At 34.9% G+C, this 25,370-nt stretch overlaps 1 protein-coding gene across 1 annotated transcript in view; it reads right to left on the bottom strand.

The window, feature by feature from the left end:
- LOC129224319 (pre-B-cell leukemia transcription factor 1-like) overlaps positions 1–23,401 on the bottom strand; it is a 91,216-nt gene extending 67,815 nt beyond the window's left edge. The window contains exons 1-2 of the mRNA XM_054858757.1: positions 23,341–23,401; positions 21,216–21,478 (exon numbers count right to left, since the gene is read on the bottom strand). Coding sequence (XP_054714732.1) covers positions 21,216–21,478; positions 23,341–23,401 — 324 coding nt within the window. The remainder of the gene's footprint in view (positions 1–21,215; positions 21,479–23,340) is intronic.
- Positions 23,402–25,370: the final 1,969 nt, after the last annotated feature.

The following is a 25,370-nucleotide window of genomic DNA, read 5'->3' as shown; positions in this document are numbered from 1 at the left end:
CTTGATTTTTAACAAAATCCAACAATAGGGTTATGATGACATTCCACCTCAAAAAGACGATATACATATGACATATTAGCTAAGAACCACAATACGGGCAAACGAATCATAAACAATGCCAACAAATTACGAGTGTGATAGATAAGATTAAATATTTGAAACAAAAAACCAATAGCTTCTATTTCTACTGCATTTTCTACTTCAGACATTCAAACTAGTAACCTCGGCAGTCGGCATTCAAATGAACCCGAACACGCACACCATTTTCATCCATTCCTGATTAGCTTTCCACACACGAAATAAACTCACTTCTGCATAGAACATTGAACATAGAAAGGGAAAGGGGGGGGGGGATCAGAACCAACCGCGGTCGAAAATGAGTTGTTGTTATCTGTGGCAGTAACTTCAATAAATCTTATCGTTTTATCACTGTCTCACAGATTTCATCTTATCAGTGGCCATAAAGCCGTATGATGGCCGTAAATTCTTGGCCGTTCTTCTTGGCTTCTCTTTGAGTTTATAATGACACGTTCAAACCTCGATTTGGCACCAAATAAAAACCAGTCATTTAGCACATGGCCAGTCATAAATTAAAAACTCGCCCTTGTCGCCAAAGTTTTACATAACCATAACGGCTGTATTATTAGCATACTTATCTTTGCAATGGTTGCATGAACAAAACCGTCTTGGTGCAGTTTTTTTTTTTTTTTTTTTTTGACAGATTCTAGGATAGTATATTTGAAGGAAGACGGTTTCAGAAACACGGCGCCAATGCTAAAGCATAGAATTCTTGAGGTTTTCGGGATGCATACAGGGCCGACGAGAGGCCATGTCAGAACTAGGGGATCAGAACTAGCCGGAAACTAGGGGCTTTTCCTTTGAGAGGGCCCAGCTCTGAATCAGAATAGTATAGGTTTGGCAAGTTTTAAAGGTGGAGGGGTGTCTGGTGACAACTGGCCTGCCTTGGCTCTCGGCCGCTCAGGATGTATGCAGTCACGACTGATGATGGCAAAATGAACCACCCGTATGGACGTGGACAATGTTAGATATTTCACTGAAATGCTGCGCGATTTATGGAAAAAAGAGTGACTGGGTACACTGGGGACTGACACCATTTATTCATAGCGCCTTACGCCATGAATAAATGGTGTGTATGAAGGTCTGAAATAGTTACCAGAACTTGATGTGGGTCGGTCTGAACAAACGCTGACCAATTGCTACAGAGTGTTCAGGAGAAATCCTAAGTATGGTCGACGAGATAGGGCGTTCCTGCGGACTGCAGGGTTGAAGGTAACCATAGTCATGGACGCTGAGGAGTGATAGTAACCACACTGGATTAATTGTGACAAAATTAATACTTGGGACAATGATTCTCAACATTTTTTCGTCGCGATACTGCGAAAATCCATGCTTGTATATGAGACATGCCATCATCGTTGACATGAACTCGATTTTCCTATGATAACTAGATTTTACGGTTTAGATTGCACCCTAGGATTTAAAAAATGCTACTGTCATAGACGATCAACGATCACGTTGTGCTGATAATGTAAGATACATCCAGATTTATGTTACATAAAGATCTACCGGAGCAAACCAAACTTGGCAGCGTCGTAATGCTGTGATTAGGACCTGCGGAGCTTTCACAATGCTGCCAGGTTAGGTGGGCCCAAACTACAGTTACATATTTTTTGTTTTAAGATACATGGAACTTTATTTCTTTTGAAAGATTTAACATCAAAAGACGTTACTACATTCAAAGATTCAAGATCAAGGGTTTTGTTTGATCCAGTGATTCAAAATAAAGAAATGCACTTGCATTCAAAGATTCAAAATCAAATGTTAATTTTGTATGCAATGATTCTGGAACAAGAATTTTTTTTACGCCCAAAGACAAACGGTACTGTACAGAAGAACTTAAGATCCAAGGTTGTGTACAAGAACTTTACTGCATTCAAGATTAAAGAACGTTCTTCGTTCAATGATTTACGATTATACAATATTGTAAACATGAATTGAAATCTAAAGGATATTTCGGTATATTCAAAAATTGAAGATCATAAAAAAAATTTGCATATTCAATTTGGAAAGATGAAAGAATATTTCTGAGTTCCACGGAATCATGATACGAATAAAGCTGCATTCATTGACTCAAGTGAAAGTGATTGACTCAAGTGAAAGAAGGCAAATGGATATCGTTACTTTGAAAAAAATCATCAATATATTCCATGCAACATTTACACATCTTAACACTTAAAGTGCAAAATAACGTATGCTTAACACTAAAGTTTACCTCGGCAGTGATGAATAGACTAACACAATCCCCAAAATGCGAATTCTAAAAATCACGAGCAGATGGCACAAAAACCACCTGCTTTCCAAAAAACGTTCCAGAAATATGAAACAGGATTGGTTTCCGACAATCTAGATTACAAACTTGTTCTTGTAAATTGCTCCAACAGAGTGACATCAACCATCCGAGATCCTACACGTCATAATTAAAAATTCGGCACATCTGAGTTTTGTCTTCATTAATGTGATAAGATGCTTGTTCAGATAATCCTGAATCAAAACGCAAGGCACGATTCGCATATTACACCTCAAAACGCGTTCATTATACGCATAATAACACTACACCGGATACATTAAAACACACCCTTCATTTTAGGCTCTATCAGGTGCTGGTTGACATTAAATCGATAATTATGAAAATGTTGAACATAGTAGAATCTACAACAACTTCAATTGTTGATAGTTTTCAAAATGAAGTGCTACCTTGACCATAATAGTCAGGGGCGCCCCGATGGGAGGTCACGGGAAGTCACCGTGACCATCCAAAAATTTCCTTATTCGGCAGATGACGGTTTGACGATTCGGCAGAATTTGGAGTTCTGCAAATGGAGGCTGCTGCTTGGATCTGTAAATTGAGAATTTCTGCACTCCGAAAAATTTAAGTTCGGGGCGCCCCTGACAATAGTTTTTCAAACTATTTTATAACTAAACTTTTAAATAAATAAAAAATAATTATTAAATAAAAACAAAAGACCCGACTGCGTCAAACTAAAAAAAAAAAACTACAAAGGGAAAAAAAATACGCACAGTAGTTTAGAATGTTATTAAATACTACTGAATAACTACACCATTGAAATAGTTTTATAATCGATATACACATAAGACAAATCATAAATGCAAAAGCAGAATAGCAGGATTAACAGTCGGGGTCCATTCAAATTTTACGGGGTTCCTTGATTGGTCAAAAAGGAATGGACCCCGACTGTTGATCCTGCTATTCTGCTTTTGAAGTTATGATTTGTCTTATGTGTGTATCGATTATAAAACTATTTCAAAGGTGTAGTTATGCAGTAGTACTTAATAACATTCTAAACTACTGGGCTTATATTTTTTTCTTTATATATATATATATATTTTTTTTTAGTTTTACGCAGTCGGGTTTTTTGTTTTTATTTAATAATTATTTTTTATTTTACCCTTTTTAATCAATTTTCATTGACTTAGTTATTATGATTATAAGATGGTAAATTTCGCAATCTTGTCATTTTATTGAGAGACTTTACAGCGTGAGAATCATTAAGGTAACTTGTGCTGGTCTAAATTACTGTTTTTATTAGTCCCTCTGGGGACTTAACTCGGCTCAAAGCTACATAATTGACCTTTAGCACAAATGCGCGAACTTAAGTCAACCACAGCTATATAAACAGCCTGTACAACTCCAGATGACGCGAACTCGGAAAAGTCGTCAGTCAAATCCTTCTCGCAAAACTAAAAAAGCCCGTCAAGAAAGTACACGTTGCGAAACTCTGTCCCCTGAATCACGACAAAAACAAATGCAACATGTTAGAGATGAAAATCAAATTAGTAGACTTAGTAAACAAAAAATTCAAGCAGCGAAAACGCTACCTGCATTTGTCGCACGCAGGTAGTTTGCTACACCATCCCGAACTGACAATATGGCGAATGGTTGTTGATATGGTGAATTTTGATTACTGTCACGTGTTTAGTGACACTCCCAAGGTTAAGAGAAATCGATTGACATAAGAATTATCAAAATTGGCCAAGGAGTTTAGCCTCTACAACGCCACATAGGAACAAACATACATACATAGACTCATAAACACATTATCTGCCATTGCGTCGCGCACGCGCCGTCGGGTAAAAATATGGTGTGTTTTTTTTTACGTCCAAACAAAAACCTATTGCAAGTTACATCTGCTTTTGGTACCACAATGTATAAAACAAATAAACTAATATAAAACTGAACTGCCTAATTACAATGTCACGAAACATAAAGCTTCGAACGCACAATTTTAAAACAAACTAATCTGCAAACCAAAATAAAGTTCGATACCGTCAGCAGCGTCCGAAATATAAATGCAAATAAAGAAATTTAAATTTGAATAGGAGAGATTTTTGCTGTTCATTTTGAGGTCGAATGAAGGACGAGATACTTGAAGAACATCAAATCAGTATTGAAGATCAGCATCCAAACATTAGCTCCAGAATTATGAGATTATACAATTAGCGTGTACAGTGCTGCCAATTTTTATTGAAGATTAAAAGTAGAAAACTGATGTAACAACTTTGCAAACAGAGTGCAGCATTGGGTTTCCTAGAGTCCTTTAAAGATAAATGTACTAAAAAAATAGGAAGTGGGGTAAATTTGACTTTAAAAAATTACCTTAATTGGCTAAGGACTGTCTAGACCTAGAGATTTTGGGGCATTTCGCGGGAGTCGACAGAAGATGAAAATCAACAAGTACCTAGTAAGAAAATATGCCGCCCGCCCTGTCTAGTGGTTAGAGGAGTCTGGCTGCGATGGGGAGGTGCCGTGTTCGAATCCCAGCTCGGGCATGGATGTTCTCCCTTTGTGTGAATGTGTTGTTAGGCTGTGAATGGTTGCCTACCCTATAAACGGGTCCTCTTGGCATATGTGTACCATTGAGATGTGTACTGTGGAAGTCGGACTTCACACCCAATTACGGTACAGTTGGAAAAGTGAAGCAGCGCACCTCAAATTGCCAACCTAGCTGCCACAAAACAACAACAACAACAGTAAGAAAATATAATAGAACACCGAATAGATAACCCTACATACATACAAACGGAAAAATATTTTTTTTTTAACAGGTAAGAGAAAATATTAATAATTGTAAGAACGCATAAATTGAAGGGTAGAAACTGAGTTCCTTTTTAAACTGTAACAATGGTATTCTTTATGATTCATTACAAAAAGTCATTTTTTATATGAGGTAGCTTTTCAAAAAATACATTCATTTATTTATTATCATCATTATCATAATCATTATTGCCAGATTCAATGCAATAAGAAACTATTGGAAACATAAATTTCTTCCAACGGCGAGTTTTCGAATGCGAAAACTCCAGCAACGAGACTTCGAAAATTATGAGACTTTTCACCTAATGACACATCTTACAACATTTAGAAAACAAGAATCAAGGTTTGATAAACTTCAATATGCCTCCAAAATCATCTTTCTTTCGACAAATCGCATCAAATACCAAATCACCGCAATTTACCACGCGCAGTATCATTAAATTATATCCACTCGTCCGTTTCCCTAAAACACTAATTTTTTAAGATTTCCCCTCACTTCTTCTCATCCGAGTTTTTTAAAAAAAAGTCTCACCGAAGAAGAAAAGTGAAAAAAAATAAAATATAATGCCCCGCCTCACACTTCCAAAACTTCTCTCTCCACCTCATTATTAATGAGCAAAGTGAGACACGCCACGGCGAAAGACATGACATACGCTGGCTCCAAATCTCGTAAAGATTATCGCATGAAACTTTTTTCCCGGCGTTAATACATAACCCCCATATTTCTCGGGCCTGTGGTTCGGATGGGAGGTAATTTCCTTAACTAGCTGCAAGCCGCCTTTTCGCTCGGCCTAATCATATTCTTGTTTTACATCTTTATACCTTCATCAGTTTCTCCTTACTCTCGGCGCGATATACAGATATATGGAAAAATTCTTTTTCCACCCCTTAAAGTGCGGACGGTGGACTAATTCATTAAAAATGATATTCGAGGACGCGGCGCGGGGGTAGGCCGCCTACCTTTTTGCGTTCGGCTATAATAATAATCATGCCTTCCTTTTGGCGTTCTCTCTTTTCGTCTCATTCTTCTGTATCGGCTTACGCGCGCTTATAAAGAACCTCAATTGGAAGAGGGGGGTTATCTCGCTCGACTCTTGGCGACAATTTAGGACGTCGCCAAACGTCTCGGCGGATTAAATATGCTGAAAGAGGGTCCGATTAATGATTTTTAGGGCTCGAAATTAGAATCGAAGTCAAGAGAAGTGAAGAATTTAATTTATTTCCGGTGTTCTCATTCGATAAATTGTATTAAAAAAGTGGTATACATAAAAATATACTTTTTTTTCTTAAAAAAAGATAAAAATAATTTTAAAAAAAAGATTATAAAACAAAAGGTGAATTATGAAGCTAAGAATCGTGCAATGCGTCACATGTTACAATCGACGAATTACGCATCGCTATGCAACAATAATTTGAGGATGATCACTTTAGTTTTCTAAGCTTCAGATTTCAGTTAAAAAATTAGTTTTAATATAAAATAAAGTTGCATATATATTTTTTTTCAACGGAAAAGAAACCCTGACTGGTACTGTAGATATCCACGCACAGCATTTACAATAATTTAAAATATTTGAAATTAACAGAAAGATAAAATTTGTGTTCATAAGAACTGTTCAAGATTATACAAGGGTATGCAAGTCGTAACTTTTTAACTAATAAAAGGAAGTGCACAGGGTTAACAGTGGGTAAACCGAGTAATGGAATAAAACAGATGTTGCAGAAATAAGAAAGATAACCAACTAGCTTAAAAACTGAAATACAATTAAACTTGAAATGCAGAGTTAGATCGTATAGGACTTCCTAGCATTGAGGAGAGATAAAATACAGTTGGAAAAGAGAAGCAACGCATCCTAAGTTGCCGGCCTAGCTGGCACAAGACAGCAACAACAAGTAAATAATATGATTGACTACAAAGCTTCATACTTAAAAATTAAAAAATAATTTTCTTCAAAAAGTGTTCCAAGATGAAAACAATGGTGCTTGTTTAAGAAATAAAATTATATCTAAATTGTCTCACTTCAATTAAAAATAATTTACTTTTTTATCATAAGGTAATAAATAGCGGTTCTTTATTATAATCATACAAATCAAATAAAAAAAAAACCCCTCATTTGTCTGAATTTTCTCCATATTTTAACTCATTCGAATTATTTATTACTTTTTAACTTGTATCTTGTTTCGTCTCAGTCCGTTTCAAACTTTTCCAAACGGAAATTCGTCTAAAGACTGAATGCTTTCACCATTGTGAGTAATCTCTTTTAGGACAATATTTTAAAAAAAGTTATGTTATTTATTTATGAAAATCCTTTTTCTCTTCTAACCGCAAAACAAAAGACAAAGAAGAAAGATTTTAAAAATGCGTAAATAAATAAAGTAATCTATTTATTTACACCACTGTGGATCTTCTTTGATTTACGTTGACTAAGTCGCTTTATCAAGATTTTAGAAAACCAAGCTCTCTCTCTTTCCTAATAAATAAATACAGAGTCCGGTTTTTATATGCATGTGTGAAGAAACATGAATAATATAAAATAAGAACAGCCCAACAAAATGTTAATTTTTGAAAAACCACAAAAAGAAAGAATGTTTGTTATATTATTCTAATGAAATTACGAAGGATTCGACTTTGTCTTCCGTCGTTCCATGACTCATTTCCTCAATTCAACAACTCATTTTCCTGATTCCACGAATCGCTCCTCAGTCTAAAGGCTCATTTGATTAATTCAATGGGTCATTTCCTCGATTCACTGCATCGCTTCCTTGATAATTGACGAACATATCAGTTACATTATTTGTATGTACTTTCAGATTCGAGTAACACTTCAGGGTTGGAAAATACGAACCACTCCTTTCTCAAGCATCAATTTAATTTCAAAAGATAGTTACTTAGCACAGTACTTTTGATGTAAATCAATGACACAATAACATCTTTTGAAAAAAAAAAAAACTTTTTTCTATTAGTAAAGGGTGTTTTTTTTTTTTTTTTTTTTTTTTTTTTTTGGGAAATTCTGTTTGATCTGTGGGCCATTTTGATAATTGTCACTTGTTTTGTGTTTAGTGTGGTTTGCCATTTCATCATGAATACACAACAGGACGGTGCAACATGCCACACAGAGCTTGTCACAATGGATTTATTGAAAGAAACTTTCGGAGAACGAATAATTTCGCTTAATGGACCCGTGAATCGGCCTGCGAGATCACGCGAGTTAACTACGCTGGACTATTTTTTGTGGGGCTGTGTGAAGTTTCAGGTCTACACCGAAAAGCCACAGACGATTGACGCCTTGGACGAGAACATTCGCCACATATCACTCACATACGGCCCCCATTGCTGCAAAAAGTGATAGAAAAATTGAACCCCAAAGTTCTTACCCTTTACAATAGATGATAAGAATGCAAAAAACGAAAAACGAAAAACTTGCAGTTAGTGCTCTTTATTTACCCACGGTAGAATGTATGCCTATCAGTTTGCTATGTGCACAAGATAAAATTCGTTCAAACTTTCTGAAACCAATTAGAATAGCAGTTCTAACGTTTTTAGTTCAATTTTTGGAGACGATACTCAACCCAAATCAACAATCAGTTTTTTGCTTTTATTTTTCAAAATGTTACAATGATTTTTTAAGTCCTTTTGTCAACATTTGTCCCTTTTCCTATGAAATTTCGCCGTTTATAGATTTTCCCTCAATTGATTAATTAATTAATTTATTTTTAGTTATATTACAGAGCTTATGAAAAATCATTATTATTTTTTTTTTTTTGGCTGAGTGGATATTTTTTCGAATCGCATTCTTATTGACCCTCAGAAGGAACAATTCTCTTGTATTTAATGAAGTTTTTTATGGACTGTCGAGGCGTTTCTTTTTATTTTAAAATCTAAAATAATCAATCTTTAAAAAAATAGCTTATATATGTGGCATAAGAAAATAACTTTTGGAAAATGAAAAAAACCAAAAAGCTTCAGCTTAACTAATAAAAGTTTTAAGTTTGTACGTGTGTTTGTGCAAGCGATATACGATCACTTCCAGAGCAAAAACTTTTTGGATACCTGACAAATCCCTTTCCTCTCCTATCCCCTTGGACCAGAGATTCATCTGTTGTATCATCTAGCGGTAAACATTTGATTCGTTCTAATACATCAAGTTGTTTGGTTTTCTGACCCGTTTAGTACCATAACTATATAACCTAATCTGGCAGCAGGGGTGTGCACAGAAATTTTGGGGCCCGTTACAAATGATTTTTACGGGCCGTTCTCCATATTGTTTAGCCTATATCTCTACATATATTTCACCCCTCATTTAAAAATCTCGTGCCCCCTTCAGGCTCGGGCCAACAGATGGCCCTTCTCCGTTCCCCTCCCCTGCACGCCCCTGCCTGGCAGTGGCGTAATGCTATAATTAGGATCTACACAGCCTTCACAGTGTTGGCAGGTTAGGTTTGTCGCAACTATTGACACACGTATACTTTGCTGAATGAAAAAAAAAAGCAATTTCTTTGCAAAATTGAAAAACCAGGAAGAAAAATATCGTAAAAAATAAAGGAATTTCGTCTCCTCACCCCGCCTTTTTTTTCCCTTTTATTTCAAAGTATAACAATATTTTTTTTCCGTTTTGTACATTTATAGCATCAAAATTCATGCAAAACAATTTCAGGGGGAAAAAAAAAGAACTCGATAACTATGATGTTTTGTAATAAACTTTCACTGCCAAAATTTCGATAAACTCGCCAAATCCGACAACTTTGCTCCTCGGCTTTTCCCTCGGCGTAAGGTGGGCTCATCAATCTTAAACCCGACTTAATGTCATTATATTCGGTCGCAAAAGGCTTCAGGAGAATAAGAGGGGGTGCGGGGGTGGAGGAAGAGGCAGGAAAAGACGGTGTGAAGGAAGACAGTAAAGATGTGAATATTTCATAGCTGATTTTACGCCAAACTAAAACAAAGAAAAAAAAACCCGTCTCACTACTGGCTCATAGATATTTGCACATATTAAGTTAACACAGCCACAATAGATTCAGTTCCTCTTACGGCGCGTTTCTTCCTGAAGAGAAAAAAAAGAGCAGAGTAAAGTATCCCTAAAAGCTCGATTTAATTGAAACTTATTCCCATACCTTCCTCCCTACCCCACCCCCTTCCTTTTAAAATCAAGCTCTGATGTTGTCATTCATAATTTAAGTCCTACTCAATTCAATTACCACGAGTAAGGCACTCCGAGTATCGCTTGCAAAACCAGCAGACGATTAAAATTATAATGGAGCAGCGGTGAACAAGCGGCACCGGCATAACCTTTAGAGAGCATTTTTATTTCTGGAAATGTGGAAATGCATTTGAAAGGCGAGAGCAAAGCCATATATTAATTTTTGTCACGGGGGACGCATTAGTTGGAGTCGATTATTAAGTTAAAACTGCGTTTTCGACACGAAATTGGCAATTTCTTTCAAAAATACGCACGGTGAAATTTCTCATGGAACTGAGAAATTATTATTTCGGTTCAAATGAGCTATTCAGCATTATTTGTTTAGCTCTTAACTTAAATATCCGAAAATAATTTTGTTCTTTGCGAGTAAAAAATCAAAAATCACGGTATGTTGGTCATGCAAAAATTTTGAATACATAGTGTAGTTTCACTAACAGTAAAATAAATAAATAAAAATTTAACCGAGAAAAATATAAACTACTTTAAGTAGTCTTCATTAATTTTATGAAACTCATATTCGACATATTAATTGAAATCGTTTTTATTCACTATGCTAACATTAAGATATTAATATTTAAAGAAGATGGGAGTAAAAATACGAGATATGGATGAAGAAAAACGTTGGCATATAGAAAAATTAAAGAAAAAAGTAGCATTTGCCCTAGATTATGCATACACAAAATCAGTTTCTAAAATTCCATTAAGCATTATGCGAGTATCTCAAACCAAAATTATAAGAAATTTTTCAAAATGAAATTGTCTGCAAAATGAGTATCAAAATCTTGCAATAGGTAAACAAGATTTAAGAACCGTCTGGCATATCCTCTCCATTTTGTGATGAAATCACAGTGGAACCTCAGAAATCCGAATCCAAATTTCGAATAATCCGAACAGCTTTTGAAGTGAAGGCTAAAATTAGATTTGAAAAGAGTAAAAATCACCAAAAAAAAAAAAAACGATTCAAAAGATAAGTTAGAAATTTAAAAATAGAAACATTTAGCAAACGTTTGAATACGATGCATTATGCAACTCTGAACAGTATTAGCGTTAGTACACTCGCTTCGTACTTCTTTATACTGTAGCGTACATTCTTAGTAGTCTGCATCTGTAGTGTACTTTACTAAGCGCTCATGCTTTATCAGGGTAAATTGCTATATTTTAACTTCAAGACCTGCAGATCACTAGTGAGCTAATAAAAATTTTCTCTGATAAATCCGAACAGAGCTCAACCCCATTAGTTTGTAACTTCTGATCTTACACTGTATTGCAAAATGCAAAGTCAGCAATAATTTCAAAATAGTGGTCCCAATTTGGGACTTCCAAATTGGGACCTCATATTTTTCAATAATTTTAATATTTTTTAAAAACAATTCCAAGAAAAAAAAATCGTAATCCAGAACTAACTATAAATTAGAATCGCTTAAATGAAAAACGATCAAATAAGCTTTGTATTAAAATATGATTAAAGTGAAAAACCAACCTAAATAAAGCGCTGTACTGCTTAATTTTCTTAAGGATTTGTGCTTTATTTACGTTGGTTTTCCACTTTAATCAGAATCACTAAAGTATGAAAATATATTGAAACTTTCCGCAAGGAAATGGAATAACTAAACGAGAAGTGAGCTAGTAAGATTCCAAAGAAGACAAAGTAAAAGACTCTCCACATTAAACTTCAAAGCTTTATGTAGCATTTCTCAACTGTTGCTTGAAAAATCGATGCATCATTTTTTAAAATTATTATCTTTTCGTTGTCCCTGCAACCTTCAATGTGAAAACTGAAATGTTGTTTGAATCTCACAGTACATGCAAATATTTACCAAAATATTCTCTTAGAGCAATGAACCGATTGAATGAATCGAGGAAATGACATAATGAACCTTTGTATTGAAGAATTGAATCAGTGAATTGATTACATTAATTGCAGAATCAAGGACATGATTTGCTGAATCAAGGAAACGATTCGTTGGATTCAGGAAATGAGCAGATAAATGGATTTGAGTCATATAGAGAGGGGTGCTCCGAGCTTAAATTATTGGGAGGGCGAAAATTCTCAATTTGCAGAATGGACGTCAAATTTTGCCAAAAATATGATAATTTTGCCGAATGGAACTCAAAACTTTGCCAAATGATAATATTTTGCAGAATGATAATAATTATTTGTTAATGATAATCGTCAGACAAAATCTGTCGAATAAGAAAATTTTCGGAACATCACAAAGACCTTCGTGGCCTCCCACCGGGGCGCTCCTGGTCACAGAATCATCAAAATGTCTGCAGATCATTTCAAATTCAAAATTTTCGCATATTGACTGTGCAAGAAGGAACATCCCAATCCAGTATTCCATAATTTCTCCTCATCCAGATCCGACAAAATATCAAGTCACTTACAGCATCAGCGGGAATTGCACCCACCAACTACTTGAATTGGAAATAGTCCTTAAAATGCTTCGGGGCAAAAGAGGTGGAACAAAAAAAAAAGAGCCTATAAATGTGGAAGGTACTGCATCACATTCGCGAAATCCTAGTGATGATAAAATGCATAAAATAAAGCACCTAAAGTAGGGAGGCAAAATCCGAGGAGGGCTGAAACGGAACGCTCACCAACCCCCTTCTAAATCCCCAACGCGCTTTCAGAAGCGGCGAATGAAAAATTTAAACAGATCACAAGGATTCAGGTTTCCCAAATTCCAGAAACCTCCTGTTGGTCATACACAGACTGGACACATCTGGTATCACGAAAGAAACAAGAAAAAAAAAGGGGGGGGGGGGGCATTACCTCTACATTTTCCCCCCAACCTTCTCCAAGTACTATTTCACCTTTAAACCATCCATATGTTCTCACACAACCCCTCCTCTAAAAAACCATTATTCCTTCACAAAGCTTTCAAAATGCCTTACTGTTTTTCTTGCGTTTTTCCATTTTATGTAACGCATTTCGTAGCATGGATATATATATCTCTATAGCTATTACATTCCTTTCTTTTTTAGGATTGGGGCGTACAGTTGAAATGAAAATTCGCTGCGCTGGCGTTGAGGACAGCTTGTCATGGTACCGCATGATACCGACCTGCAATGGTTCAACATACGAAAAATTTATATATGTGTGTGTGTGTTTTAAGAGAAAAAAAAAAAACAGTGGAACCTGTTTGTGGGGATGGCTGCTTCCCCCCCCCTCCCCTGCTCACCTTTATTTTTGCGAATACAAAATTGTTGGAGAAAGTAAGAAGAAAATATCCTCGCAGATTAGGGAGCAGTACATAAAATAAAAGATGTTTGTTCCGCTGATTGATCTGTAATGTTCGAATTAATTTAACAGTAGTTACCTGTTCTAAACTATTTGAATAGAAAACAAAATAGCATTTAATTGGCAATTTAAGGGGGGGGAAGCTTCAAAAACAACCCATCTTGGCTGATAGAGTATCTTCAACGTCCCCCCCCCCCCCACAAAGTATAGCTTAAACTTATATATTGACTATAACGGCACATTTGTTATAACGTGAACCATATGCGCAATAAATAAATAACATTATAATAAATGAACAAATTATAAACAAATAACATTTCGATAAAAGTCATAGAACTTAAATGCTCCACTATAGCAAAGTGCTGCCCACGATTTACAAAAAAAAAAAAAAAAAACTTGTATAAAATTAATGGTTAAAATCAAGTGTTGGGATTTTCTTGCAATTTAAGTCGTCGAACCTCTACGACACTGGTACATAACTTCAGTCCTATAAAACTAAATGAGCGAATATAATAATTACTGGACGTTAATTAAAAGCATAATAAATGGTGGAATTAGATCTCAATTTTAAGTGATTTGATTGAATGATGATATCTATATCATCAATTTTGAAATTAATGATTTTATCGAATTTTTAATCTAGCTTATTTTTGATCACATTTAATATTTTTTTATTTTATTTATTTATTATTTTTCTCCCATTAAAAGTACTGAATTTCTCAAACATTTTTTTTTGCTCCTTCTTTGATCAAATGAATGCTTTATTCGATCCAGCGATTGATTTTATCAATTCAATGAATCTTATTATCAGTTCAATTCATCATTTTCTCTATATTCACTAAATCATTTATCCTCTTAGGGCACACATCGCCTGATATTTTGAATTTCAAATATTAACTGCATCTTTTCACAACAGACGACAGTAAGAGCAAATAATCGACAAACCATTTTCTCAAGCACTAGTTAACTCAAAGAATATTTAATTATACTTATTTTAAAAACGAAACCGAAAACGAAAGTAAACAGATAAAACGAAAGTACCTTTTGAAAAACGAAAATTGTACGTTGTCTTTTTATTTTCTCGCATAAGTTTGCTTTATTTAGTTTCTCTTACGTGAAGCGGGAGAGGGGGGGGGGGGATTGATAAGATATAACCTATTAATTACAAAAGTGACTGAAAATTCTACCAAGGTGTTTTCCCTACAAAAATGACTCCTTATAAACGCGAATAATTTACTATTAGTCGTACATCTTATCTTTCTTGTTGCCAAACATAAAATACTATCAAATCTTTGGAAAGTAAAAATTTTTCACCTCAAGAAGCATTTTTATCTAATAAAATCATCTGCGCTTAGCTTTCTTCTCACTTCACTTCATCACCAATCAATCATTCACTTACGCCTATGTTAAGTCTACGGTTTGCAATCGTAAAACTACAATAAAAATCCATTCAAAATTACTGACAGATTTTTTTTTTCAGTACTTACATTTAAAAGTACTGAAAAAAAAAAAAAAGCCTGAGCCGTCAAATTACGCAACCACTTATTAAAGGGTTTATTATTTACAAAATATATCCTTGTCATCTTTGTTGAACAGGGGAAAAAAATCACATCAACAAAATTAAACATATGACGGTCATCAAAAATACTCCCAGTGTTTCATTTCCCAATCTACCATTTCAATTTGCTTCCAGTCCCCGATTGTCCAGCGGCGGTTCCACCAGTCTCAGTGGCGGGGATTGATAAATAGGTAAGGGGAGGGCGGGATTTAGAGTTTTTCCGTATCGTTTTACACTCATCATTAGATGTCTCAGCAGTTTTGCAAAAAGGGAGGGGATATCTAATACCGCAGGATGACCAGCTGCCCCGTCATTGTTTCCGATTTCTTTCTTTCTTTCTTTTTTTCCCTGCTCTTTCTCTTTTCGTCTTTTTCCAATTTTTTACCAGGTTTTTTTTTTCTTTAAAGGTAGTGCTGGTATGGGAATAGACGAGAGTTTTCAGGAACAAACCTTTCCTTCGCATCGAAATGGCGGGAATATTTCAGAAATTTTTAGTCGCTGCTGAGACTCGGGATTAGGTGGAAAATGGTACAAGATCCTCTTGATAGAATGACCTTCGTCATAACAATGTTTAAAGGATAGTCAGATCCACATGAGTTCTCTTGAAAACTTGTTACGTTGTTACCAGATTGTATATAGTAGAGCTTCAGTATACGGTGCGTAAAAAATAATTTTGTGAAATTCTTAACAAAAAAAAAAAAAAAAAAAACGAATTCTGAGATTTGGAATTCAAATTATGTTTTCCGCAATCACGAGTTTCAGTAGGACGCTGCTCATTCGAGTTATTGTTTCTAGAAACGGCTTCTGTCCCCTCAAGCCTGCCCCTCCTCCTGGGTGGTTACATGTGTATGTGTAGGCGTGCGTGCGTGCATGTGTAAGCTAGGATTGTGTGTGTGCATAGACCTGCGTGTATGCACGTAGGCGTGAGTGTATGCGTGTAAAGGCAGGTGGGTGTGTATCAGCGTGTAAGTGTGTCAGTGTATAGGTGTGTAAAGGCGCACGCATGTGTGTGAGTGTGTATGAGCGAGCGTGTGCACACCACCGGATTCCGGGGGACAGTGGTCCAGGCCGATAGGTGGTGATGCTGCTGAGGCCCCTGGTCCGAGCTGAAAAGGGAACCGGACGCCAAGGACGGTCAAATGAGAACAATAAGCAATCGTGATTGCTCAAAAAAATCATTAAAATAATCCTTATAATTTAATTTATTTCAAGCATTTGGTAGTTTGAAAACGATCCAAGCAGTTGAACTACAGTAAAACCTGTAAAGTTGACCACCTTTGTAAGTTGACCACCTGTCTATGTTGACCGCTTTTGTCAGGAACGGAATTAGTCCTATCTTATATACTAAAGGAAAACCTCTGTAACTTGACCACCTCTCTATGTTGACCACCTGTCTATCTTGACCACTAATGAACACCAAGTTTGGATTGGAGTATTGTAAAAAACCCTTTGTAAGTTGACCACTTGGTTTATTTTTTAAAATTTTATTTAGCAAATTATTTTTATTATTATTATTATTTTAAGCTTTCCAAGAATATTTCTGATGCCAGACCAGCATTTTAACAACTAAATGAAACAGCAGCATAACTAAACCTCCTTTTGAGTTTAACCACATGGGAAAACTACTAAGAACCCTTTTATTCTCCAAACTTGTTTTTCTTCTCTTGTTAAGCGAAAAATTTGTAATTTTTGATTAGCTATAAATTTTTAGGAACTATTAATATAAAATGAGTAACTTTTCATAAACAATAAGGCTTTTTTTGATCAATTTACTGAAATTTTAAATTTGCACGACACATTATACGTCATTCTGGGAAAATAATCTCTAAAAATATTTGAATAACATCTTAAATTATTGTTTCAAAGTAATGCTAAACAATGAAAGTGAGTTAAACAGAAAGAGTAGGTGTCAATTGCAAGAATAACAAAAGGTGTCATGGTGCAAGAATTCCAAAAAAAAAAAAAAACATACCCCCTTTATAAGTTGCCCACCTGTCTAAGTTGACCACCAAAGTACTGCACCGCAAGTGGTCAACTTACACAGGTTTCACTGTACCATTCTTTATGATATTACGAACTGATTGGGGGCAGGGGCGGGGAGACAAAGTTACCTTTCGGATTATTTCATGCAGTAACCATTTGTATAACGATATCTAAAGATGCTTCAAATGATTTAAATTTGTGCGAGGCGTCTGATTTAAAGATGAAAGCGTGAAAGCAGCGAAAATAAATAAATATAAATGCGAAAAATAAACTCCGTGCAACTACGATAAATAAAGTATCGTCTGCTGAGAGAAATGAAGTATCATTTGCTGCGATATAAATACCGTATATCATTCGCCACAAGGTAAAAGAAATATATATCCATGATAAATAACGCGCAATAACCTGCCACGATAAATAAAGGTATCGTCTGCGTCGATATAGAGAATTCTAAACGCTATATAAAATAGGCTATTTCAGCGAAATTCTAATCACGAGAGTTCAAGCTACTGGCCGGCCTTCAATCACTTAAGAGAAGTATCTTGTAAAGTTCTAAGCTATTTGTTGAAGGGAAGAAAAAGAAAAGGAAATATACCCTTTCCATCAAGGGCCTCTCACGACTGCTTTTAAAATTTTTCAATATCTTTCTTGCATACTTTTAAGTTCGGACCGTATTAGGTCAAGTTCCAGCCAATCCTTGGGACTCTTATAATCAAACGGGCGCGGCTTTCGGCAGACTATATTAAAAACACGGAAAAAAGAAAGGGCCACACCTTTTTGTAGGCAAAAAGCACTCTTGTCATAACCTAGTCCAATTTGTATGCTAATGCCGGGGAGTGTTGCCACTAATGAAATCGCTCTGGCAGTATATAAGCCAGATTGACTCTCCTACAAACAGCTAGCCATCAACAACAGACGATAATGTAAAACTCAATGGGACGCCCAAGCTTTATTTTCAATTTTGTATGCGGCCTTGTGTAGTTAACTGAAATTAATTTCACTCCGTACCAAAACATGTGTGTCAGATGTAACGACTTAAGATTGGCTGCTCAGATTTAGTACATGAGACGCTCGATTAACCGGACTCGGATTATCCGGAACGTCCAATGTTACTAAAAGGCAGTTCCGTTAAATAGACGTGTCACTTGTTACACAAAATCCCCCTATAAAGACTATAATCATGCCAGATATTTGCTGCATTGTTTGAACGAAAAAAATAACAAGGACTCTACTTTTATACAGAGCCGTTTATATACAGGCCGACGCATCAGCTTAGGTTTAGCCATTTTGGATCGGATTTTTCATTGTTGCGGACCTAGGGTTACCAGAGCAAAGTTTCAGGTTTCGCCAAATCGGCCAAATATAATATTTTATTTAAATAACAATTCACGTGCCACTAATATTTGTTCGCAGTAAAAATCACCAAACGCGATAACTTGCCAGATAAGTCAACCACTCAAACACGCGCTCAGATTCAAAATGGCAGATAAACGGCCTTACTTTTATGTACAGTAGAATGTCGAAAATCCGAAAGCACTACTATAAAATTTTAATGAACTCAAAAAAATTTCAAACTTTTCTCAGCCGAAAATCACTGATTTTTTTTTAAATATGAGATAAAGTCAGTTTTTCTTTACAGGAATTAGTTCAACTTTCTTTGTGTGAAGTTGGTGTATTTTTCAGAAGTTTATTCAATTTTCTTTGTTTAATTGCTGTACAATAGTTTCTCACAGAATACATACAATACTGTAAATATTTTTCTTTTATGTTCAATAAATAATGAGATGCTTAAAAATGTAATTACATATTAGAAGCGTAATGTACTGTATTGCATGTTATGTACATACATATTGTATATTCACTTTATTTGATTAAATGGAATACTATTTTGACGAATTGTATTTTCTTAGAGTTTTCGAAAATCTGAACAATCGCAAATCCAAACTACTTATGGCCCAATAAATTCGGATTTCTGACTTTCTATTGTACTGCAATTAAATTTAAAAGATTTCAAGAAACAAAATCTTAATATTTTTTGGCTCAGTAACGGACGTAGTTTACGAGATACGTCCTTTAGCTGGGCCAAAAAAATAATAATAATAAAAAAATAATAATAATAAATAAAAAAAAAATTAAAAAAAAAAAATAAATAAATAAATAAATAAATAAATAAAATTCAGTGTTGTCTCTGAAAAAAAAAATCAAAATTTAATTTCATTGCGAAAACAGAGTTTTGCTGGAAACTGGAGAATTTATTGAACGCAAACACAGAAAAAGCATAGAACAGGTATGAATTATAAAAAAAAAAAAATAAATAAATAAATAAATTAAATTAAAAAATAAATAAATAAACTACAGTGAAACTCCGATTTTACGTTTCTAAAGGGACTTGGTTAAGAAACATAAAATACGGGAAATACATAGCAGCAAAACTTATAAGACCCGATGAAAAAACATTATATGCTGCAAAAACGTGGATTCGGGGGACGTAAAATCGGGTTTTACTGTATAAGATTTTTTGCAATTCAACAAATGGCTTTATAAACTGCTTATCAAAAATATCTGATAAATATTTCATTATTTTGTCGCATGATGCATAAAATAAGATGGGGGGAAAAAAGTGGATAGAATTACAAAATAACTTTCGCTATTTAAAAAAAAAACATTTTGTGTAATTACATACAATTTTTGGAAAATCAAGGCGAGCCATCAGTTTTATGATTAAATTATAATATCTATAATTACCCATTCAGGAACACTTTCACCGAAGAAGTTTATTGTTCTAACCTTGGATAAGCTGTTTTAAATAAATACTACTTATTCAGGTAATTGCACTTTTTCAGGACCAACTACAGGAAACTACCTAATGTCCGAGAGATAAAAATCATATAACCTACAGCTGATTGTTTGGGTAAATATAACTACAATTTTGAAGCAGTAAGTTTTTTTTTTTTTTTTTTTTTTCCGAAAAGATATCAAAATCTGTTGATCGCATTTGCAGCCAAAGAAATAAAAAGTATTACAGTTAATTGCGAAACAATATAAAACTAGAACCAAGTTAGTGGGGGGGGGGGGATGCAGTGAGAATAATAGTTATGGCTTTTTTTTCCTTTTTTAAATATTCTTCGTCTATATATAAAGAGGTTTAAAGAAAAGGAGTTAATATTATTTTTTCTTTAGAAAGAAGTTTTTAAACTAAATAGTTGGAAAATTTTATCAAATTTAGTCTGTGTACCGCTTGTGAACTAAATGTTTTACAAGTTCTCAAATGTAAAAAAAAAAAAAAATCGCAATTATATAATCATATTATCAAAAAATAGGTTCCCATTGTACCTGAATCCTCCCCAATAGTTAAGTATTTCATTATTAACATGGCCTAACATTATTTCTAACAAAAGAAGTGTAGGACCTTTATATTCTTCAAAATTTACTTGCATACGTAGCCTAATTTCGTCCAATATGTGAACACTCACGTGAAAAGTAGCGGAGCTCAGCTCCAATGCAAACTAAGCTCTGATTATACAAGATTGCAACATCTTTTGACACTGGGAAAAATAAGCCAAGACAAAGCGAAGGAAGTAGTTCCCAGCAGGAGCCGCTGAATTTTGTGTGATATTAGGCCACTTCACTTTAGAAATCGAATAAGTTGAAGAAATCATGCACACGTGGCCTTTTTCTTTTTTGTCATAACTTCTGCATTTAGTAAAATATTTTCAATTTTACGAGCGGCGCAGTGCGAAGTAGTACATCCATTTGAATCGAACGCGTTAACCAATAAGAGCTCACAAACTTGGCGATCTCCACAGATTCGTCCACAGGCGGGTAGTAAGAGTGACGTCAGCTGTTAACTCGGCTTTTCTTCCACGCATTGTCAAGAAACATTGCAAACAAGTACATTGAAATCCCGTTACAACGACTACCAATACAACGAAATTTCTATTTCAACGAAATGAATTTTTAGTCCCAATTTAATTGTTGTTACATACTTTGAACTCCACTACAACGAACAAAATTTGTGGTCCCCTGAAGTTCGTTGTCACGGGATTTCACTGCATCACAATGAAAAGCATTATGCTTTGACTTTTGTTTCTTCAAAAATACCTGTTCGTATTTTTCTAGCTCCTGGTGGTATATTTGTCGAATTTGCGCTAGTTTGGCTCTGTAGTCTGAATGTTCGATTGCGTTTTCGCCCTGTGAACCAGAACCGGGGCTCTGAGAGGCTGCCGCCGCAGACGCGTTCGCCGCCGCCCCTGCGCCGCCGCCCTTTTCGGGCCCCGCGACCCCCTCGGCGATGAGCATGTTGTCTAGTCGCATCAGCTGAGGGTCGGGCGGCTCGTCTTCTTGAGTGTTCCGAAGGCTCAGCACTGCAAAGAGAAGAATACAGGAAAATGAGATCAACACTTGCTCAAACATAAGTAATTAAACATCTTTTACAATGAATGATTAAACAAATATCATCAATAATTCACTGCAAAATAAGTAGAGAAATTTTTAAAATGCATTAAACTTCGGTTAGAGTTGAATAGAAATAATGCACAAAGAAACAAACTAATATAGAAGATGCTAGCTTTAGCAGGTTAGTTAACAGGGTCGAGCACAGAAATTTTGAGACTTGTCAAAAAAGACTTTTACGGGTCCACTCCATATTGTTTACCCTCTCTACGTCCCTACATCTACTTCACACCTCATTTTCAAAATCTCGGACCCTGGTCAACAGGTGCCCCGTCTCTCCCGCCCCCTTTCCTGTGCACGCCCCAGTTAGTTTGCAACAACAATAAAACAATAACAGAAAAGAAAAAAAAACACATGGCAAATCTTTCACACATAATGTCTCTCTAGTTGAAAAAAGACAAGGGGGAGGGGAAATATGTCTTTCTATCTATCTATCTATATATATATATATATATATATATATATATATATATAACTAATAGAGATTAAACAAAAAGAAGTCTAGGCGGTTTTTTCCTTTCATTTGAAATGCCTATCATCTATATTTTGACGTATCTTCTTCGGTGAATGAAAAAAAAAGGCAAGACAAGGAAATAAGAAATAAATTAAAGCAGCAAAATAGAGTGGCAATCAGCTGAGCCAATTTCATCAAGGTAGGGGGCGCCTGGGGCAAGTGCGCTTTCATCTCGGCAGGGGGCGTTGCTACAGTGCAGAGCAACTCAACAGGGATCCCGCTGGCAATTTGAGTTCCTGCCTTCCCGCCAAAACTTTCCGAGTTTATAGAGAACGTAAAGATGAGGTGTAGAAGTCGCAAGAAAATAATGAATTTGTTGATGAGGAGAAAAAGAGATGTTGCAAATACAATGCAGAAATATTACTCACGAACTTTCCGACAAACACTGGAACCCCCCCCCCCTCCTCCTCTCCCTCCACTCTACAGATAATGCCGTTCTTCCTCGTATATTTTGTGGTTACATTTTAATGAGAAAACTATTTCGAACACCACACAAAGCAAACGTACTCAGAAAGAGCAGATAAGTTATTGTTTATATTTCCATGAAACATGAATAATTTTCCGTTCATAATTCAGGTGAAAATAGAACACAAAAACAATTAAAATAAATGAATGTCTACATCATATCTTATAAGTTTTAAGCACTTGATCTTTAGCAGACTATCTATGACATCATTACTACCATCAACAGTCACGTGGTTTTTTTTAAATTTTTTTATGTGGCAGAGGTTTCCTCAGATGCACAAAATATAAAGTACAGTTAGGTAGTGTTCGTTAGTGTGGTTAGTGTAAGTGTTCACAAGTCGTCAAAATTTAATGGTCTAAACCAGTGGTTCAGACCATGACTTTTCGGTACTGAGGACCACTTGGTACACTTCCGAATCTAAAGCGGACCACATACGATATACATAGTATTTTCACAACAATTACATCAGGTAAAATGGGAAGAATCCAAAAGTTTTCTTAACAAATTCAATTATAACTATAAAAATGATGTGGAATAATTTTCACTAGCTGCTTGCGAACCACATGAAAATTGCGCACGGAACATTAGTGGTCTGCGGAGCACAAGTTGAGAACCACTGGTTTAAACCAGGACTTAACAACCGGTTTTCCGGCGGGTGAGTGTCTGACAATTCGTTTTGAAATGTGACCGTTTCTTGGAGATTTCTACTTTTCCGCGTTAATCCGCTAACATATTCTACTCATTCAAAAACAATAACATTTCGTTCGAACTTTCTACGTTAATTTTGAGATTACTTTTCATAATTTTTCTCAAAGGTTTATGTGCAAACACCACCAGCTGACCGGTGCGAAGCATTGCGTTCGACGAAAATAATTCAAAAACTCGCTACGTATTTTGCGCTAACTGTTGATAAAGTATCGCTAAATATTGATAATATCGCTTTATAATATTATCTCATGTGAAAATTAACACATGCATTGCATTAGTCTGCCCACGGATTATATGGAATTGGCAAACGTCCAGTTAAGACGAGTCTATTTGAATGAGGGTGGGAAGTAAAAATATTTGATGCGCGTGTTCCGCTTATTTGAATGTGACTCTGCTTAATATAACATACATCCGCAAGAGGCTAACATACATCCGCAAAAGCTGGCATCCCTGAAAACTAATAGGTGGGTCCATTTCCGCTCGTCAACCGGATGTTTGCCTTTCCATCTAATCGGCGGTCAGACTGTACCTGCTATTGCTGCATTTGAATATATTATCTATTCCGAATATCAAATGTCCCAAAACTCTCTAAAATTCAGTGCACTCTATAATTTTAATAATTTATTTTTTTATAAAATAAATAAAATATTAAAAATATAAATTGATTACTATCTGCAATCTAGCAAGAAACAACAACTACGACGCGTATTTTAATAACACAGATATATATATATATATATATATATATATATATATATATATATATATATATTAATTTTTCGTATTAAAAGAAGAAAACAAACCACACTGAAATTGTTTCTTATTAAAGAAAACCTCGTGAAATATTAAATGAAAAACTTTCCAGAATTACAAAATTCCAGGTACATTGTATTTAAATTTTAATTTCGGATGTAATTTCGGACGCAGAACCACTAATTATAATAATACTTCATTACTGTACTTTTCAAGTCTTCTGAATTTTAATCTCCCGCACAAGAGCGAAATAAACACAAGTAAAAAAAAAAGTGCGGAAAAGGAAAAGAAGAGAAATATTTAAGTTTTTTAATAAACGCAGCGTTCATTAAAAAAAAGACACCCCTTGCTACCTGAGCATAGAAAACATAATCAATTTTTTTAAATGTGCTTAGCAAATTTTTTTCTCTCAGCGGGAGCATAAAACCACCTATCATTAATAAGATTTTTTCCCCCTAAGTCTTTTGCAAAAAAATTTAAAAAACTCAGTAAAAAATAGTGTTAATTCCATCTGGTTGAATCCAACTGTTAAAAACTTAAGAAGAGTGCGGGGGAAAAAAAAGAGAGAAAAAATCTTCCCTTGCACCTAACGTTAGATTTAATTTGTACAAAGCTCTGATGATACGGTGGTTAAAAAATAGCGCGAAGGGAGGAAAAAAAACGAGAAATACCTAGGCTAAAATTATAAAAAAAAAAAAAGATTTTTTTTTATATTGTAGTTTTAATATCACTTTTTTATATAAATCTTCATTCATTTGAAGCAAAATATGGCAACGCAGATTTTTCCACCGCGATGAACTTCAGAAAATACTAACATTAATTTTTCCATTAATTTCTGCCACCAAGTTAATAAGATAAAATTAACTTTTTTTGTAAAAAGTTTTTCTTACTATAACGATGGAGCCAAAGTAGGAAAGCATAAAAAAATGTTTAAAAAAATCCTTCGTTACAGTCACAGTTTCTTCAAACAAAGCATTTTTTTAAAAATTATAATTTTTTTAGCGATGACAGTTTGTTGTTGCTGGTGGTTTACATACATTTTTTTCCTTGTTTTTCCCTCAGCAGGTTACCGAAAATGTAAAAAGTTATTTATAAATTTCTTCCGCAGTTTTTGTATCATTCTTCTACCTTAACTTTCAGCTTTAAAAGTTTTTGCCCCCCACGAATATAAGGGAAAAAAATGAGATTTTTTTTCATAAAGCAGGTACTTAAAACAATGGCCGCTTTAGAGATTTTTTTAGTTTCTGCTATGAAATTTTTATGCTGAAACATAGTATGCAAACAATAAAATTCTGCTCAATTTTTCATTGTTATTTTTAATTTAGTTTCCTATTCTTTAAAGACAAAAGAATTTACACAATTA

Source organism: Uloborus diversus, chromosome 6 (genome assembly GCF_026930045.1).
Source record: "Uloborus diversus isolate 005 chromosome 6, Udiv.v.3.1, whole genome shotgun sequence".
NCBI lineage: Eukaryota > Metazoa > Arthropoda > Arachnida > Araneae > Uloboridae > Uloborus > Uloborus diversus.
Note: the sequence above shows the minus strand (reverse complement) of the source record. Positions and strands in the feature narration are given on the sequence as shown.